At 50.9% G+C, this 19431-nt stretch overlaps 1 protein-coding gene across 2 annotated transcripts in view; it reads right to left on the bottom strand.

Annotated features, from left to right (window-relative positions):
• Positions 1-19431, bottom strand: part of SLC13A3 (solute carrier family 13 member 3) — a 74720-nt gene that overhangs the window by 12511 nt on the left and 42778 nt on the right. The window contains exons 5-10 of one of the 2 annotated variants that reach the window (XM_023251160.2): positions 17733-17903; positions 14726-14851; positions 11989-12087; positions 10912-11016; positions 6523-6620; positions 1338-1450 (exon numbers count right to left, since the gene is read on the bottom strand). In XM_023251160.2, the coding sequence (XP_023106928.1) occupies positions 1338-1450; positions 6523-6620; positions 10912-11016; positions 11989-12087; positions 14726-14851; positions 17733-17903 (712 nt within the window). The remainder of the gene's footprint in view (positions 1-1337; positions 1451-6522; positions 6621-10911; positions 11017-11988; positions 12088-14725; positions 14852-17732; positions 17904-19431) is intronic. The other variant, XM_023251161.2, reaches the window with a different exon arrangement.

Genomic DNA, 19431 nt, shown 5'->3' with positions numbered 1-19431 from the left:
CGGGCTCTGGGCTGACAGCTCAGAGCCCGGAGCCTGCTTCGGATTCTGTGTCTCCCCCTCTCTCTGGCCCTCGCCTGCTCATGCTCTGTCTCTCTCTGTCTCAAAAATAAATAAAAACATTAAAAAGAACTTTTTAAAGAAAGAAAGCAATCCGAGAGGCAATTTCAGGTTTCCTTCATCTGAATTTCAGATTAACCCTTAATTGGTTGTGGGTTTAAATGCCTCGGCGGACAAGGAGAGACGCAGGGGTGGGTTCCAGGATCATGAGCTGGGGGTTCAAATCCCGGCTCCAACAATCTCCCGGGTGCATGAACATAGGCAAGCTATTTAGCCTCCAGTTACCTCGGTTCCCTCATCTTCGAAATGGGGACAAGCGATCCTTCTACTTCAGGGGTGTTGATGAAGGTTAGAGGAGTCCATTATTTGCAAAGCGCTTCAGGTGGAACCTGTTCTTGGGAAGTTCTTCAAAACAAGCCATGAGGAGGCGGGACTCTGAAAGCAGCCTGCCTGGAGTTGGAACCCTCGCTCTTGACCAGAACGCAACTGTATGACCTTAAGAAAGCTGCTTAATTTTTCCGTGCCTCAGTTTCCCTACCTGTAAAATGGGAATACACGTGTTACCCACCCCCGAGGGTCAGCGTGAGCGTTTGATGAGACAACACTGAGGCGGCCCTTCCTGAAATTCTATGCTCCACTCACCCCGCTGCAGCCCCGGCTCCCAGAGCCCTCCAGAACAACATTCGTAATAACCCTAATTAATAGTAATGATATCTGACATTTCTACCACGGTGGTTAAGAGCGTAGGCTGTGGCACCAAACGACCCGGATTCTAATCCTGAGCGCATCGCTGTGTGACCTTAGGCAAGTTACTTTCCTTCTCTGCGCCTCGGTGTCTGAATCTATCGAACGGGGATAATAGGAGCATCGACCTCAGAGGCTTGTTGGGACGTTTAGATGCGTTCGGGTGTGTAAAGCACGTGGAGAAGGGCCTGGCCCAGGGCGAGCCCAAGACGATGTTATTCCTCCGCTCGCGGAACCCCTCGAGGAACCCCTCGAGTCCCTCGAGTCTGGGTAGTAGCCGTAGTCGCGAGTAGCAGTGTGCTCATCGTGAGCTCCTTGAGAATCCGGATCAGACCTTATCCCTCTTTTCCTGCACAGCTCCCAGCCCTGAGTGCGGCGCCGTGAGGTAGGAGCCCCTGGCTGTCCCCGTCTGGTAAACGAGGGATCCGGTGGCCGCAGCGCCCCGCGCAGCCCCGGGCGCTCTGAGTCGGAGCCCGCAGCTGGGGCTACGACCTGCGCCCACCTCCCCAGGCCCGCAGCCCGCCTGCCTATCTTACCTCGCAGCCTTTGGCCATGGCGAAGCCCCCTCCCAGGAGAAGGATGATGTTCCAGGGCACCGTGTCCTGGACCTTCTTCCACGTCAGCAAGGGCTCTGTCTCCGCGTTGGAAGCTGGGTGGAGAGAGGACACTCAGGCTGAAGAAGGGTCACCACCCCCTGCGGCCCCATCTCTGTGGGGGCACCGCTGGGGGGGTCCCCAGGGAGCCACAGTCTGGCTCCAGCATCTGATTTGGGAGCTTTAGGGAAAAAACACCCCCCCCCCCCGAGCATTATGAGGGGCATCTGCTCTATTCAGAAGGAAAATCATTGTCATGGCTCCCACGGCGTGAGAACCTCCTGGAACCGGGCACCCCACGTACATGCAGGACATCCTTTCAATTTCCCCAAACCCCTTCTGGAGAAGTGCTGCTTTCCTCCTCATTTACAAGAGAAAAGGCTCTTTTTTGTAACTGAATGGGTGCGGGCCGAGAAAAAAGTGGAAGGAAGAAACGGGAAGGGAGAAACTAAGGGTATCCTCCGTCCGTGGAGTTATGGGATGATTTTTCTTTCTACAAAAGCGGCAGTGTCTGCGTGCACTGGTTAGAACGGGGGGGGGGGGGGATCGGCAAACTTTTATAAGGGTTGGGGAGCGGCTGCTCCAGGTTTGCAAGCTTCTGTTGCAAACAGGCCACTACTGTAGCATATGCACAGACGCAGACGGTGTCCCCAGAAAATTCTATTTAGAAAGGGCAGGGGTGCATTTGGCCCGTGGGCCGAGGTTTGCCACCCCTGTGCTGGGAGCACAGGCCTGGAGACAGACGCTCCAACGTTGGCTCACCGCACGCCCTTGAACGTGATCTCGCCTGTCTGAACCCCCGTTTCCTCAGCTGACACGTGGCACAGAGAGAGTCCCTTGGGGGGCCCTCGTGGACACTGACGAGGTTAATGGCAGAGCTGCTGGTGGACAGAGAGGGTCCTGGTTGGTTCGCGGCCAAATCCCCGTGTCACTGCGTGCACTCCAAAATGCCCGTCAGCTGATGTTAGGTGCCTGGCTTGGCCCGATGCCTGGTGCAGAGTGAACACTCTGGAAACGAAACTGTCCCTGCAGGCGGCCACCAGGGAGGCAGGAGGTCAGGTCCGGCCCATGCATGGCCGTTCCCGACTTCCCAGGACAATTCCTGGGTCACCCAGGCGTGGACATTTTGTTCCTCCTTTTCAGCTTTTTCCAAATTGTACACTGTGATTACCGGAAGCGAAAGCCGGAGATCTTGGGTGGCTCAGTCCTCTGCCTTCAGGCGATAAAGTATAATTTCATTAAAGAGGCAGGCAAGGTCCGAAAAAGCAAAGGCCCTGACGGAGGGTTTAACATCATGCAGATTCAATGAGTTACATGGTAAGTGCTAAAGAGGCCACCTGCTGCACTCAACCTTCGCCATGATCGGCTTCCTTAGTTTCCCATCCAGCGCCCTGTTGCTGTTTCTTAAAAGCACAGAGCCTCTAACTGTGTGAATCTCACACTCCCCGCCCCGTGTTAGCCTGCGAGCTATCTGGAGCAGGCCCTGAATCTGAACTAGATTTGAATCCTAGCTCTGCCGTCCGTTGGGCTGTTCGGCTGTGCGATTTGTGCTAGTGACGTCACTTCAGAGACCCACTGGGGAGAGGAAATGGCTCCACATGCGCAAAGGGTTCGGCTCCGGGTGTGGTCCAGAACAAGTCCTTGGTTATTCATTTAACACATATAAATTGAGGACCTACCAGGTGTCAAGCACTCTTCTAGACACTGGGGATTCAGAAGTGGCCAAAACAGAAAAAAAAAAAAATCCCCCCCCCCCACCCCGCCACCCGCCTTGGAGAACTTACATTCCAGGAAGGGAGGCGGGTGAGAAACCAATAAATGTCACAATGTCACAATGTCACATTCCTGTCACAATGTCAGGAAATGTAATGTGTTATGAAGGCAAGAGAGTAGGGTAAAGGGGTGAAGAGTGACAAGGGGGAGGGATGTTCTTCTAGACAGCGTAGTCAGGGAAGACTTCTCTGGGGAGGTGACATTTGGACAGAGTCTGAGTAGAGTGACGGCAGTGAGTCACGCGATATCTGGAAGAAGAGCTTGGTGGACAGAGAGGAAATGGAAGTCACCATTGCCATCGTCCTCATTGTGATCCGCAAGCACAGTACCCAGCACCTAGCAGGCACCGCATCTGTACTTGTCGAGTGACCATAAAGGGACAGAAATACAAGGGCAACTCCGAGCCCGGGAAGAATGGGAGACAGCAGGCATAATCAGAAAATCTAGGTTGGCCTGGGTGCCTGGGTTCCACCTCCTGTTTCTGTGTCGCTAGCCATGTGACCTTGATCAAGTCACTTGCTCTCCATGGAAACTGGCCACTCTGTCGGGCTGCGTGTAAGTCCTAAGTGCTGGAATGTACCATTTCAGCCAAGTCTGCCCGGGGCCCACCGGTAGCCCAAGGACAGGAGAGCTCATGGAGTCCCCTCTCCCCACCCACCAGGCAGCCCCAGACACTCCAGCCCGAAGAACCCTCCACAGAGGGGGCATGCTGTGCCCCGTGGACCAGACCCAGCATGCTGTGCCCCGTGGACCAGACCCAACTTGCAGACGCGTTTTATCGCTACTGTTGCGGGTCCACGCCGTGGTTTTCCACTGAAATCAGTTGCTGACGCTTAAAATCAGGGCGATTGCATAAAGTTTTGTGCTTCCCTTGACAACAAGTCAGCAAATGTGGCGAAACCAGTTCAGCTTTCCTGCGTGGTGACACTCGGTGGAAACTGAGTCACAGCTGCCCCTTTATTTCAAGGGTACTGGCTTTGCCAGATTTCCACAGACCCCACAGTGCCCTGATGTGAAGGATCTCGCCACTCAAGATCACCCTCAGCTGCCGTTTTCCTCACGATATAGACATTGGTCTCTGTTTCAAAAACGCAAAAGGAAAGCTGGACAGGGAGGGCCCGGTTTCACGGAACCCATTTTCCTGCCCGCCCCCCCCCCCCCACCTGCTGCATCCAAAACTGTTACCTCCCTGTGGGCATTTGGTTTGCAACCCCTGTTCCAGAAAACGACTAAAGGCAGAGGTGAAAAGTGCCTAAGGGACGTGTTCATTCTCTAAGTGGAAAAGGAAGGCTCAGGGGTGCCTGGGGGGCTCCGTTGGTTAGGCGTCCAACTATGGCTCAGGTCATGATCTCGCAGTTCGTGGGTTCGAGCCCGGCGTCGGGCTCTGTGCTGCCAGCTCAGAGCCTGGAGCCTGCTTCGGATCCTGTGTCTCCCTCTCTCTCTGCCCCTCCCCCACTTGCACTCTGTCTCTCTCTCTCTCAAAAATACATGAACATTTTTTAAAAATTAAAAAAAAAAAGAAAGCAAAAGAAGGCCCAGACATCCTAGGAACTTACTCAGGGTCACCCAGCACGTCAGCAGCAGAGCTGGGATACCAGACATCTATGTCACAGTGCCCTCCCGACAGCCCCCGGCTGAGAGGAAGCCTGGCCTTTTTCAGCCTCCCTCCCCCACCCCCCACAGGTGACAGAGCCACGGATGGGACCCGATCAAGGGCAACCGGTCCACAGGCCAGCTCTCCAGGAGGCTAGGAGTGGCCCCCGGGAGAGCTGCCTGCGTAAGAACGAGCCACGCCAGGCAGAGTCTCACTCTCGGAGGTCCACGGGAAGCGGACAGATAGGGGGTGCTACGGTGATAGCTACAGGCCGCAAGCAGAGGGGACGTGAGCGGGCCGGGAGGGAGGAGGCAGGAAGCCGCGGTTGTGGATGTCCGGCGAAGGCGGGCACTACAAGAGAGAAGACACCGTAGGGGAACCGAAGTTACAGAAGACAAAAAGCAGGAACCGTAAAGAAGCAGAGACTATAAGGAGGTCAAAGCTTAGAAGCTGGAGAAATATGGAGAGGTCAGCACGTGGCACCCAGTGTGGATGATGGCGAAAGCTTCTCTGGAAGCAAGACGGAGAGCAGAGACGAATCCTGCCCGTTTGCAGGGTCCAAAAGCCCCCTGCCCGGGGCTCCTTGGACCCAGTGTTCGCTCTGTTGCTATAGCCGCTTCTAGGGCCCTGTGAAATCGCTCCCTACTGATCCTTACCTTATGCCCCGCACTCAGACCCCCTCCCCTGAAACTGGAGCTTAACCCACCTATTACTCTAGTTTTTGTCTCAACGATAGAAAACAGATTACGGGGCGCCTGGGTGGCTCAGTCGGTTAAATGTCCGGCTTCAGCTCAGGTCATGATCTGACAGCTCGTGGGTTCAAGCCCCGCGACGGGCTCTGTGCTGACAGCTCGGAGCCTGGAGCCTGCTTCGGATTCTGTCTCCCTCTCTCTCTGCCCCTCCCCTGCTTGCACTTTGTCTCTCTCTCTCTCTCTCTCTCTGTCAAAAATAAACATTAAAAATTAAAAAAATAAAATAAAACAGATGACGACCCTATTTCCCGACTCCTGGTGCCGAGCTCATCCCACTGGCCCCATCCCTCTGTCACAGGGGCTAACCTGCTGGGAACCATCCCAGCGGGGTCACAGACTGGCCACCTGAAGGCCAGTCTGGGGGACTCGGCATCCTTTTAACGTAACCCGGAATGCCGTTAGGCAGAAGTGCGTCCGTCTCTACCACTTCCTAGCCATCGAAACCTGGCCCGAGAGCCTCACGTCCAGCCCCTTGGGCAACTGAGTCACAGCTCCGGCCTCGGGCCCACGGGCGGCACAGTTTTTCTACAAAAGGGTCAGAAAGTGAATATGGCGGGTTTTGCGAGCCAAGAGGCAAAATCAAGGCTATTCTGTATATGATTCTAAGGAGAATAAATGTCCACAAATTTCTTGTCGAAGAAATAAACTTTATTTATGGACACTGAAATTTGAATTTCGTGTAATGTTCCTGTGTCATGAAATATTTTTCTTTGGATTGTTTTCAACCATTAAAAAAATGTCAAAGCTATTCTTAGCTCGTGGGCCGTACAAAGCAGCCGGCCAGCTGGATCGGGCCGGCTCTCCTTGGTGACTCTTGTCCCCACCTGTCACCTGTGGCGGCCCGAAGTGCCCCAGACAAGGTAATGGCTCAGACAGAGAGAAGGGAAGAAGCAGGTTAGTGCCATGGGGCTCGGTCCCAGGCGCGGGCCCTGCCTCCGGGCCACTGACGACCATGTTTCAGGCCGCAGTCGTCACTGAGCCCACTGAGACCCCAGCCCTGACCCCTTACCTTTAAAGTCAAACCACCACTTGAGAGAGGGCCTTTGGGACGGGAAGAAGAACAAGACGGTGACAATGGCCACTCCAGTGACAGCATCGGAAAGAAACCTACAATGACAAGGCCCCAAAGCGTGTGACCCCGGGGGCATCACAGCAGGCCAAAAAGTTTGGCAGATTTGCAAATGAGGATTTGCGGGAGGGAGTTAGGAGCTCTCTGTGAGCGGGGCCTTGTTCCGGGCCACTGGACAGCGTCCTGCCTGCACTCGGCATGGATGCGACTGTCCGTGATGCACAAGCCTTCTATGCACGGCCCCCCGGGGTACTTAGATGCTGCTGAGACAAACAAATGTTGACCCTCCCAGGAAGAGAGACCTGACCACAGAGGGCAGGATCTGAGCGCCACCGAATACGGGATCTGCGGAATTCCTGGGGATCACACAACCAAGGCTTCTCTGAGACTCTGTTAGATATTTCTTCCGCTTCTGCTCGCGCTCCTCCTGGGAGAGGCAGCTCAGGGCACGGAGACGCGGCCCGGTCGCACCAGCAGAAACCAGATGGGGGCAGCCTCACAGCCCCTCGAAATCTAATACCGCCTTTCAAGGATCCACATCGCCTCTTGCGGAGACATCAGGCTCACAGAAGTCTCTCGGGGCCACACAGTTTCTATGTCAGATGAGGCACCTGAGGCTCACAGAGCAGAAGCAGCTTGCTCGAGGCCAGGCCATGGTCCATGCGGGAGACGGGCGCTGAACCCAGATGCGTCTGGCTCCAAACTCAATGAGGCACAGAGCCACACGTCAACAAAAGCCCTTTCAGTCCACACATTTGGGAAGGAGAGTATTCAAGGGACCAAGAAACTGGAAAAGATGGCCATTATCGCTGCCTTAGAGAAATATCAACCAGAATGCTGCTGGAGTATCATTTGTCTGCTAACAGGCCAAACCTGAAAGGGCGAGGATAGTATCTAATGCGGACGTTGGAAAGCATATACCGATGGGGTAAAATAAATTGGTTTAGCCTCCTGGAGGGCAGCTGGCAACGTGTTTCAATACATGTAAATACCCCTTGATCCACTCATTGTACTTCTAGGAATTTACCCTCAGGGAAACTTGACTCTCTACACAGACTACGAACAGGGATGTTCATGATGGATAAGAGTAAAAAAAAAAAAAAAAAAGGAAGAGTTTTAGTACAGACACGTGTAACTAAATTGTGTACAACAATGTATATATAATAGTTTATCTGGATGCCTCTCTATGTACATAAATGCATTTTTAAAATAAAAACATTGATAATGCTGTATATGCTTTTTTGTAACCCTGCATCTGTTTGTTTTTAATTTTTTTTAATGTTTATTTATTCTTGAGACAGAGACAGAGCGTGAACAGGGGAGGGGCAGAGAGAGAGGGAGACACAGAATCGGAAGCGGGCTCCAGGCTCCGAGCCGTCGGCACAGAGCCCGACGCGGGGCTCGAACTCACGAACCGGGAGATCATGACCTGAGCCGAAGTCGGTCGCTCAACCGACTGAGCCGCCCAGGTGCCCCTGCATCTGTTTTTTTAAAAGATGTAAGATGATATCAATCTTTAAGCATTGACATAGAAGTACAACGAAGGTATCTTGCAAATAAAACCTTTTTATTTGGAATATTAGACACAATCCAAAAGGAATTGATTAAATAAATTAAGATGCTCTCCTTCTATAGACTACTATGGAGCATTTAAAAAGAATGGAGTAGGGGCACCCGGGTGGCTCAGTCGGTTGAGCGTCCGACTTCGACTCAGGTCATGATCTCATGGTTTGTGGGTTCGAGCCCCGCAGCGGGCTCTGTGCTGACAGCTCAGAACCTGGAGCCTGCTTCGGATTCTGTGTCTCGCTCTCTCTCTGCCCCTCTCCTGCTCATGCTCTGTCTCTCAAAAATAATAAATAAACATTTTGAAAACTTATAAAATAGGGGCGCCTGAGCGGCTCAGTCGGTTGAGCAGCCTACTTCAGCTCAGGACATGATCTCGCGGTTGCTGGGTTCAAGTCTCGCGTTGGGCTCTGGGCTGACAGCTCGGAGCCTGGAGCCCGCTTCAGATTCTGTGTCCCCCTCCCTCTCCGCCCCACCCCTGCTTGTGCTCTGTCTCTAAAAAATGAATAAACAGGGGCGCCTGGGTGGCTCGGTCGGTTAAGCATCCGACTTCGGCTCAGGTCATGATCTCACAGTCCGTGAGTTCGAGCCCCGCGTCGGGCTCTGTGCTGACAGCTCAGAGCCTGAGGCCTGTTTCAGATTCTGTGTCTCCCTCTCTCTCTGCCCCTCCCCTGTTCATGCTCTGTCTCTCTCTGTCTCAAAAATAAATAAACGTTAAAAAAAAATTAAAAAAAAATGAATAAACATAAAAAAATTTTTTTTAAAGAATGAAGTAGGTCAGAAAGGCCAAGTTGTCCAGGATTATAGTACTATACTCTCCCAGTTTTTGTAATATGCATACGTATATGTCTGTGTGTACCTACTATTATGGGCGAGGGTGTGTGTATATCAGATACGTCAGACACGAAGTTTTAATTGTGCAAATCTCTTCATTTACAGAGGTTAAATGAAGAATAACTTTTAGTTCTTCAATTCAGCATTGTTTGAATTTGTTATGATTATGCATAACTTTTACGATTAAACAAAAAAGAAAAAAGCAGGTCACAACTTATATGTCTCCTGTACTCACATTTCTGTTAAAAAATCTTCTGTTTAGATAGGTTTCTTTTTAGCTAGGTTGCAGATATCTCTGCAATTAGCTTTATTGAAGTATAATGAACATGCAATCAAACGCGCCCATCTGAAGGGTAATATACTTTTGAGTTTTGGCTAATGTATACAGTCCTGTAACTACCCATGGGATTGAGATGGAGAACAGTTCCCAGACAGGCATTTTTCAGTCAGGAAAGATGTGTGTCAGAATTGGAGACTGAGTTTCTAGGTGGTTTTCATTCTCTTTGCTTTGTTGGCCTGTTTACAACACCCATCTTTCATCTGAGAAAAAGAACAAAGCATCTACATCCTGGGAAAAGAAGACAGTGGAAGTAAGAGCCTCTCCTCTTGGCTGGATGAAGTGACATCATTTCTTCCTTATAACAACCCACATGAGATGAGGACTTTATATCACCCATTTAACCGGGGGGGGGGGAGTCCGAGGCCCCAAGAGTTACGTGAGTAGAGCTGCTCTATCCAAATGGTAGCCAGCAGTTAGTAGACACTTGAAATCTGGCAAGAGCAAACTTAGATGGGCTGCAATTAAACTACACACCAGACTTTGAGGAGTTAGTGCAAAAAAAGTAAAAGATCTCAATAATTTCTTATGTAGATTGCGTGTTGAAAGGATATAGTGGGTTAAGTGAACGATATGACTAGAATTGATTTCATCGTTTCTTCTGACTTTTTAAACGTGGCTACTAAAACTGGAAAATTACATCCGTGGCTCACGTTCTATTTCTACTGGATGGTGCTGATGGAAACCATGAGCTCTCACCGAGTCCAGAGGACGTATTTCCTATCTACTCGTGTTCTGACATACCAGAATCTGACGTGGTCGCCCACTCACTCTTTACTAAAACGCTCTCCTCTCTTGGCCTTTGCTGGTTCATTGCCACAGGCTTTCCACCTCACCTCCCCGACTGCTTCTCCCCTTTCTCTCCTCCACCCAGCTCCTAAATGTTGGGGGTCCTCAGAATCTTCTGCACTCTCCCTTTACTCTTTCCCTAGCTGGCCCCATCAATTCCTTAATTGGACTTAAATTCCAAATTTCTGTGATGACTCCCAGATTTATATCTGCAAGCCAACACCTCCTCCGAGCTTCTAGGCTTACGGTTCCAACTGCCTGTTGCAGTATCTGAAAGACATATTCGCCTTCATGACAAGCCTAACCCAAGTCCAAACTAGAATCATTGAGAAGCCACCTGCAGCCTCCTACAGAATGTTCTTCTCCAACTAACCACCATGAAAGCAGCTGCGGCCCATCCATAAATGAATAGGTGTGGCTGTGTGTCCCAATGAAACTCTATTTGCAGACAATCAGCTTTGAATTTCATGTAATTTTCTTTATCACAAATATTTATCTTTTGATTTTTAGCCATTTAAAGATGTAGAATGCATGAGCGGATGATGATCTCAGGGGTACGCAATTTGTGAGTGGCCAAGCTTACAAAGCTTGAGCCCAGTTTTGTCTGATTCCAAAGGCCAAAGCTCCCAACACGTGAGAACCCCAAACGTTTTATCATCTGAACCTAAATTTTTTCAGAGTAAAGGACGGAGCTGTTTGTAGTTACACGGGACAAAGTTACACACCCAGCCACCGCCCCCCCCCCCAGGTGGCCCATCCCAGAATCTTCTCTATTGGGCTCCACCCCCGGGTCCCCCGAGTCTCACCCAGGGGTGAAGAAGCTGGCCCAGCCAGGGATGAACTTCGGATCCCGGGAGAAGAGGAGGATGGCGAACATGCAGAAGAGGGTGAACACGGCCTGCTCGGCAAACCTGTGGCACAGACAGGCAGGCGCCACGGTGATGGTGGGCTTTGGGCGGACCACAGCGTTGGGAAGGCCTTGGGCAGATGCCCGCTGGCTGTGATGGGCCCAGGCCCTGCCTCCGAGAAGCTGCAAGAGGTAATTCACTCCCCAGAGTGAGGGGCAGGGTATCCTGGGGTGTAAGGGATTCCCGTCCAGGGGCTTCCACACTCCCCCAGGATCCTTCCTGAGCATCAAACACCACGTCCCCCCAAGCTATTTATATCACTCCCTCTGGGAATTTCCCAAGGTTTTGGGGGAGGCGGAGACTCAACAGAGAGAAAGAAAGAGCAAAGCAGAGGCAGAAAAACCGAAAAGAAGGAAACAGCCAAGAGGTAGGTGAGACGGAAGCAGTCACACACGCAGAGGAAGTTAGATAACTACATGCACAGAGGGGGCAGACAGACATGGACAGGGGCAGACACAGACAATCCCCCAACGTCCGAGCAAACATCTACCCAAGGTGCTCATCTCACAGACTGGGGAGCAGGGCCCAGAGCGGGTTAGTGCCTTGCCCAAGGCTACACAGGAAGTAGGCGGCAGAGCCAGTCTTGGGTGCAGGCCCCCTGACTCCTAGGCGTTTTCACCACATGGGAAACATGCATTGAAAAAGGTCCCGGCAGCTGCCCGAGGCAGGGGGTACCCCGTGTGCCGGAAGGGAAGGGTGCTTTAGCCAGGACAGGGCAGCAGATCCCCACCCCAACTACACGCCGAGGGGCTTCCTGGTCCTCAGAGTGTTTGCACAGCACCAGGGCAAGAGGCTGACTGTGTAAACCACCCTCCTACTCTCCACCTCTAGGCTCCCGGGCCATCGTCCTGAGACCTCCCTCCCTCCCGGGACTCAGCCCCTAGGGATCCAGTGGTCAAGCCAGGAGGTAACTCTCCTGAAAGCGAAGTCTACACTGGGCTCTCTCCCCACGCCAGGAACCCCCACACCACGCACTTAATGGGCCCCAGGTTCTGGAATTCTTCCCGAATCACTGCTCGAGCTCTATCTTCTGCATCCGTCTTGATCTCGGACTTCTTCTTCCTCCTCCAGCCCCTGGAACAGAGAGCAGGGAGGTTAGGAACGGCCGCTGCAAAGGTACGACTAACTTGTCAACGACCCCACCACGCCCCGGCCAAGCCTCGTTCTCTCTGTTCCGGAGACAGCACTGGCTGCCTCTGGGAGTGGCCTTCCTGCCCCTGGGGAAGCCTTTCCAAAATCTGTCCTTCCCACCTACAGCCTGGATGGTCTTCTAAAAAAGTGAATGTGATCAGAGGACTCCCAGGCTTCCGATTTTGTAGGGGGTCAAACAGTCACATGAATAAACCAATGGAACAAACAGGAAGGCCCAGAAATAGATTGGGGATTTGCGTCTACGACAAAGCTGGTCTCTCAGACTGGTGTAGAACCGTGAACTATTCAGTCAGTGGTGCTGGACATACGGATCAATGGGATAGAAGTGGAAGTGTGGAAATAAACCCGTACTTCCATGCTTAACTGGCTTCTGGCAAGGGTACCATGACCATTCAGTGGGGAAAGAGTAGTCTTTTCACAAATGATGCCAGGACAAGTACATAGCCACAGGAAAAAGAGTAGATGTGGACCCTTATCTCATATCATATTAAAAAAAGAAATAACTCAAAAGGGATCAGACCTAAATATAAAAGCTAGGGGTATACAATTCTTAGAAGAAAACACAGGGGGAAATTTTTCTGGCCTTCGATTTCAACTTCAACTATTTTTTAGAGATAACACCAAAAGCTCAAGCAACCGAAGACAGATAGATCAGACTATGAAATTTTAAAAACTTTCGTGTGCCAATGAATAAACAGCGTTGGACACCTGGGCGGCCATCTGGAACAAAAAATGAAGTTGGATCCAAACCTCACATTGCACCCTAAGAATAAACCCAAACAGATCAAAGAGTTCATGTAAAAAAAAAAAAAAAAAACTAAAACTAAATGAAAAACATGAGTTTTTTGTTTATTTGTTTGTTTTTTTACAACTCCTAAATGGGGAAATCTTTCTAACCGTAATTGAAAATTCAGGAGCCACATGAGAAGGATTGAGAAATTCATCTACATGAAAATTTTCTTGGGGCGCCTGGGTGGCTCAGTCCATTGAGCGTCCAACTTTGGCTCAGGTCATGATCTCGCGGTTCATGAGTTTGAGCCCTGCGTTGGGCTCTGTGCTGACTGCCCAGAGCCTGGAGCCTGCTTCGGATTCTGTCTCTGTCTGTCTGTCTCTCTCTCTCTCTCTCTCTCTCTGCCCTCCCCCTCTCATGCTCTCTCTCTCTCTTAAAAAGAAATAGACATTAAAAAAAAAGTCCCTTCCCCAAGAAGGCTCTCCTGACCTCCCCGTTAGGTGAGAGCCCTCCAGGGTGCACCTTCATATGTCACGGTCTTTTCCTTCATGGCACTTAGGACTGGCATTCCTGCTGCCTTTGGCTGCTCCCTGTCTGTCTTCTCCACCTTGAGTGCAAGCCCCCCGAGGGCAGGGATGGTCTCTGCCCTGTCCACTGCTCCACGCTCAATACCTACAACCCTAGCAGGCACATAGTGGGTACTCAGCAGATATTTGCCGAGTGAAGATGTTGTCACGTCATTGACCTGAAACTTCTCTGTTACCCAGAAACACCTGTCACTGAACACTGCATTTCCTCCATCATGGCCTCTTGTGGCTGCGTCCTGCAGGTGTCTGTTAGATGAAAACAAGTCGACCGGAAAAAAGGGCTCTATTTCAGGCTCGGTCCTGGGCAGTCTACACACCCTCCCTCATCCAGCCTGTACTTTTGCTGTAGCTAATTTTTAGCCTTAATCCACAAGTGAAGAAATGAAAAGCTCGGGGAGGTTTACAAAATTGCTCAAGGTCACACGGAAGTGTGACTTGAACTCTGGTCCATCTGAGTCCAAAGTCAGGACTTGCTTCTCCGGGCGAATGCAGGCTTTGAACCCCGAGTCTCTGTTAGGGGGGAGTTCCGGATGGCGTCTGGGTCAAGGAACGCCATGATCGGAGCCTTTGGCTCATATTTGCTTAATACCTTCCTCCAAATAGATTCATCATTGCAGTCTTTAATTATGTATGTAAACAGAACATTCTATATCGCTCCCATCAAAGGAAAACAAGAATCACTTGTTAGAAAAACGTAATCATAAAAATAAACACACGAAAGCAGGGCAATCATTACATTCTGCCAGATACCATTGCTGGCTTACGTCTCTGGAACTGACACTCGTTCTTTGTTTAAAAAGCTGGTTTGGGAATGTTAGATAGGACGGTGTCCTCATCACCCAAGAGACGCTTGCTTCCCTCTATGGGAGTTGGCAAAGGGATTCTTTTTCCGCACTATATGAGTCGATGTTAGTTAATGCCCTGTGCCACCCCAAATCAGCTCCTGCCCCAGGGCCCCATAAAATGGGAGTGCTTAAAGGAGGACGCCAACCGTAAATTGCCGACGACGGGGGCCATTAACTGAGGGTCTGGGCCTAGCAGGCAGCTCACACTACCCATAATCCTCATATCCCCGGGAGGTGAGGTCTCTGCGACAGTCACCCTGGGAGAAGGTGACATGAGATTAGTGACGATCCTTCGTTTACACGGGAGGAAACCAGACTCGAGAAGACCGCTGTCTCCCCAACGAGAAGGAAGCGGGGACTTCGGTCGGGCTCAAAGCTCACGGTGGGCATGAGGGTACCTCAAGGTCATTCCCGCATACAGGAAGGAGATCCACAGCCAGCCCGCCAGCAGGAACAGCAGCATGAGAGGGAACGCAAAAATGAACCAGGAGCCGAAATTCACCACATCGCACTGTGGGAAGAAACTGGAGAAACAGGGGAGGTGAGAGCCGGCCAAGGTCAGCCTCGCGGATGCACACGGCGTATATACGCGCAGCGATTTCTCAGCGAGAGCATGGGAGTTTATACATAATAAGCAACAGTACGTTTAATATTACCAGGGCGATTGAACGCATTTCAGTTTTCTCCCCCTACATTTCCTGAGTGTTCTGCAATGTACCTATATAATCAGGGTAAAGTAATAAAATGTACTTGGGCAGCGAAGGCCAAGGGCGACACTCAGGGCAACCATTCCCCCACCTCCCCACGCTCCTGGCTAGAGAATTAGAACCCCGCATGATTTGGCATTCATTTTAAATCCTCTCCCGCCAGACCAGAAGGTCCAAGCTTATGCAGTCAAACGCTGTGTATGATTTGCATGTGATTTACAAGTAATTTACCCCAAATCCTTCACATTTGATATTTTTACTTCTGCCTCCAGCATTTTTTCCCTTAATCTCTTTTCAAGTTGGAACAAAGTCCTGCTCGTATCAGGGTGGGCAGGCAGCCTGAAAACCCTCTGACAGCAACGGCCCCTCCCTGCCCTGCTCCCCCCTACCCCGCAACTCAGCATCTGCCCCGGAAGGCCCCAGAGCCCACATCTTTCCTGCCCAGCCCAGGGATGCGCTCCAGCTTTGTCCTCCCAGCCCATACGCCCTTTTGCTGGTACTTCCTTCTAACTGAGGGCACTAAAGGGCCCAACTCAGCTTGTCCCCACGTGGCAAGCAGGACCATCTTGGCTTTCCGTTTTGCAGTCCTTAAAAACAAAACAAAACAAAGCCACAAACCAAAACCCACGAGGCACGGCCAGGCCTGCTCAAAGATGAAAAGACAACCGAAGTCGTGCAGCGGGCTGAGTCAGTTGGGGAAGTGCTGAGCCCTACCCTCATCCCACACCTCCTGAATCCGAATCTCTGCAACAGAGACCCAGGCAGCCCGGGAGGGTGACTCTGATATGCACCCATGGCTGAGAATCACTGGTTTCTATCACCAGCTTTCAAAATCAAAAGGTTTCAGGACCTGAGAATATAGTGGAAAGTTAAGGTTTTAAAATCGGCTCCGGGGGGCCCGTAGGCGGCTCAGTCGGTTAAGCGCCTGACTCTTGGTTTGGGCTCAGGTCGTGCTCTCGCGGTGTCGTGGGTTCGAGCCCCGTGTTGGGCTCCTTGCTGACCGCGTGGAGCCTGCCTGGGGTTCTCTCTCTCCCTCTCTCTCTGCCCTCCCCCACTCGCACTCGCTCGGTCTCTCTCCAAATGAAAGAAAATTGGCTTAGGAGGTTAAAAGACAGGTGTGCTCGGAATTTCCCACGAAAACCACTTTGATGGGAAGGGATAGCAAACCTCCTCTCAGGAAGACCATCACAGCCGGCCTTCCCCCATCATCTCAGGAGGTCCATGATTCTTGGACTGAGTACCGGGTAAGGGAGCTGGCCCGCATTTGGGGCCATGTTGAATATTAAATACGTCTGTTGTGTGTGTTTGCCAAATGCTTACACTTGCGTTCACGTGGACTAAGTGAACGTCTGATGTTCCCTCCCTTTGCAGAGGGATCTTAGAATCCTCGCCTCTCAGATCCTGGAATCTGAACATCGTAGGGACGGAATCTGGCAATACCTGGGATTGCTTACATCTTCAAACCCAGGGGCTTGGGATCGTGGAGTTGACAAGTCATATGCCATCTGAGAATCCTTCTCTTTTATTCTCCCGCCCTGACAGACGGCCACCCAGCCACTCTTGGAACAGCTCCGGCAATGGGGAGACTAGCTCCTGGCAGGGCTCGCTCCACTGCTGGCCCGGGGGCCTGGTTGCAGAGCTTCTCCTGGGACCTTACGGCCACAGCCATGGCCACAGCCCAACGCCTCCAGTGGGGTTGGTTTTTAAACAAAAATTTTTTTAAATGTTTTTATTTATTTTTGAGACAGAGACAGAGCATGAGCAGGGGAGGGGCAGGGAGAGAGGGACACAGAATCGGAAGCAGGCTCCAGCCTCTGAGCTGTCAGCACAGAACCCGACATGGGGCTCGAACCCACCAGCCGTGAGATCATGACCTGAGCTGAAGTCGGACACTCAACCGACTGAGCCACCCAGGTGCCCCTATGTTTATTTATTCTTGAGACAGAGACAGAGGATGAACAGGGGAGGGGCAGAGAGAGAGGGAGACACAGAATCCGAAGCAGGCTCCAGGTTCTGAGCTGTCAGCACAGAGCCCGACGTGGGGCTCGAACCCACCAGCCGTGAGATCACGACCTGAGCCGAAGTCGGACGCCCAACTGACTGAGCCACCCAGGTGCCCCGGGGTTGGTTTTTCAAAGCCGATGTCACATCATGTCGTTCCTTCGCTCTCAGCTTTGCACTGGGCTCCCCATCTCACTGGCAGCAAAAGCTGGGGTCCTAACAACTCACCTTCTGTCCCCCCACACTCCCTCCCCTCTGCCTTCTGCGCTCCTGGTCTTTGTGCCTTTCACCTTTGACCACGCTGGTTATCCCTGTCTGGAATGTTCCTCCTTCCTGTGCTCACATAACTTCTAGGTCCCAGATGTCACCTTGCTATAGAGGCAGGACATCCCTGACCAGCCTCTGTAAAATAGCACCCACTCCTGTCCCTTCTGCACCCGTCTCCCGCTTTATTTGATTCCATAACTTATCACACCGTTGCATATGTATCCAGCTGCCTTTTCCTTTATTGCTTGTCTCCACCATCAAAATGGAAGTTCCCCAGCGCGGGGCCTTCTCTGGGCATGTGCACTGCTGGGTCCCAGAGCCTGGCCCATAGAAGGCATTCGGTACATATTTCCCCGAATGTTGAGTGAAGGAGAGGAGGAGGGGTGGGAGGAGCAGAGACCCCCGTGCCCCGTGGAGCACCTGCCTTTACCTTTTGAGCTGGCCAAGCAGGATGAGGTTGGGGGCCGTGCCCGTGAGGGTGGCAGTGCCCCCAATGCTGGCTGAGTAGGGAATGGAGATAAGGAAACCCTTCCAGATGTTCCTGTGGTATTCCCCCTCCTTCTTGCAGTCCAAGGGAGCCTCCGCCTCAGGGCAGTCTTTGCTTTAAACAAACCCAAAGAGAAGCCATTCAGAACACGTTTCAGAATTTCTGGCCTTCTGGGGGGGGGGGGGGCGGGGAAGCATCGCTTGGGTTGGGAGAACTAAGTGGTCTTTCTAGAAGGCAGCTTGGCACAGGCATGGAAAACCTCTAAAGACGTGCAAGCCTTCAGCTCAAACGTTCTACTTTCAGAATTAATCCCAAAGAAATAATTGGGCAGGTGCCTCGGGCGTGGGTATGAGTTCACCACGGCACTAAATATAGTTTACATGACAAACAACCCTAATCTCCATCCAAAGGGGATTCGATAGATCAAAATGATCCTCTTTCTGGATGGAACACCAACACAGCTATTAAAAATGATGAGCTAGGGGCACCTGGGTGGCTCAGTCGGTAGAGCGTCCGACCCTTGATTTCGGCTCAGGTCATGATCCCGGATCGTGAGATCGAGCCCCACGTCACTGTGGAGCCTGCTCGAGATTCTCTCTCTCCCCCTCTGCCCCTCTCCCCTGCTAGTGCTCTCTCTTTCTCTCAAAAACGAAAACAAAAAACCCCCCACATGATCTAGACGGATGTTTATTAGGATAAAATATGTCCATTATATAAAGTCAAAAAGGGTACGTAACTGCTTAATTTATTTTAAAAATATTCATATATCTGATGAATACGTGAGTATTAAGAAAAATTTAGAATGGTATACACAAAGTTATTTTTAAGGTGCCTTTCTTGGGCGTGAAATTATGGAATTTTTTCCCTCCTTTATTCTTTATATTTTCTGGGTTGTTTTTCTGGTGCAGTTAAGAGGATTGGGAAAGAATGAATTTAAGAATTGTTAATTATATAATTAAAAGATAATGGCGTTGCCACCAATTTATTGAGGTGAAAAGATGCTGACCACGTTCCATTAAGTGAGACAGCAGGTTACATAAGAGCATATACAGCATTATCAACGTTTTTATTTAAAAAATGCATTTATGTACATAGAGAGGCATCCAGAAATAGTCTAGAATAGTATTCCCCTAACTGTTTTAATCTGTCTTTGGGACCGAGATGCTGGGTACGTCTTTCTTTTTGTCTAAGAGTATTCTTTTTCAGGGCGCCTCGGTGGCTCAGTCGGTTAAGCATCTGACTTCGGCTCAGGTCATGATCTCACGGCTTATGAGTTCGAGCCCCACGTCAGGCTCTGTGCTGACAGCTCGGAGCCTGGAGCCTGCTTCGGATTCTGTGTCTCCCTCTCTCTCTGCCCCTCCCCTGCTCACACTCTGTCTCTCTCTGTCTCCCCAAAATAAATAAACATTAAAAAAAAGAGTATTCTTCTTCATTGTGCAATTATAAAATTTTTCTAAATGAATGACATTAACAATTGTCCCTCTATAACAGATCAATTTTTTTTTTTTTTTTTTTTAAGGAATCAAAGATACTTCAAATATCTTCTGGCCTTAATTGCTAATGAGAAGCCCCTTATCTGGAAGGCAACTGGAATGTGATTTGGGGTCTAAAAGGAAGGAAGACAAGAGGCGGCTGGAGACTG

Source organism: Felis catus, chromosome A3, assembly GCF_018350175.1.
Source record: "Felis catus isolate Fca126 chromosome A3, F.catus_Fca126_mat1.0, whole genome shotgun sequence".
NCBI lineage: Eukaryota > Metazoa > Chordata > Mammalia > Carnivora > Felidae > Felis > Felis catus.
This window is presented reverse-complemented; position numbering and strand designations above follow the sequence as displayed.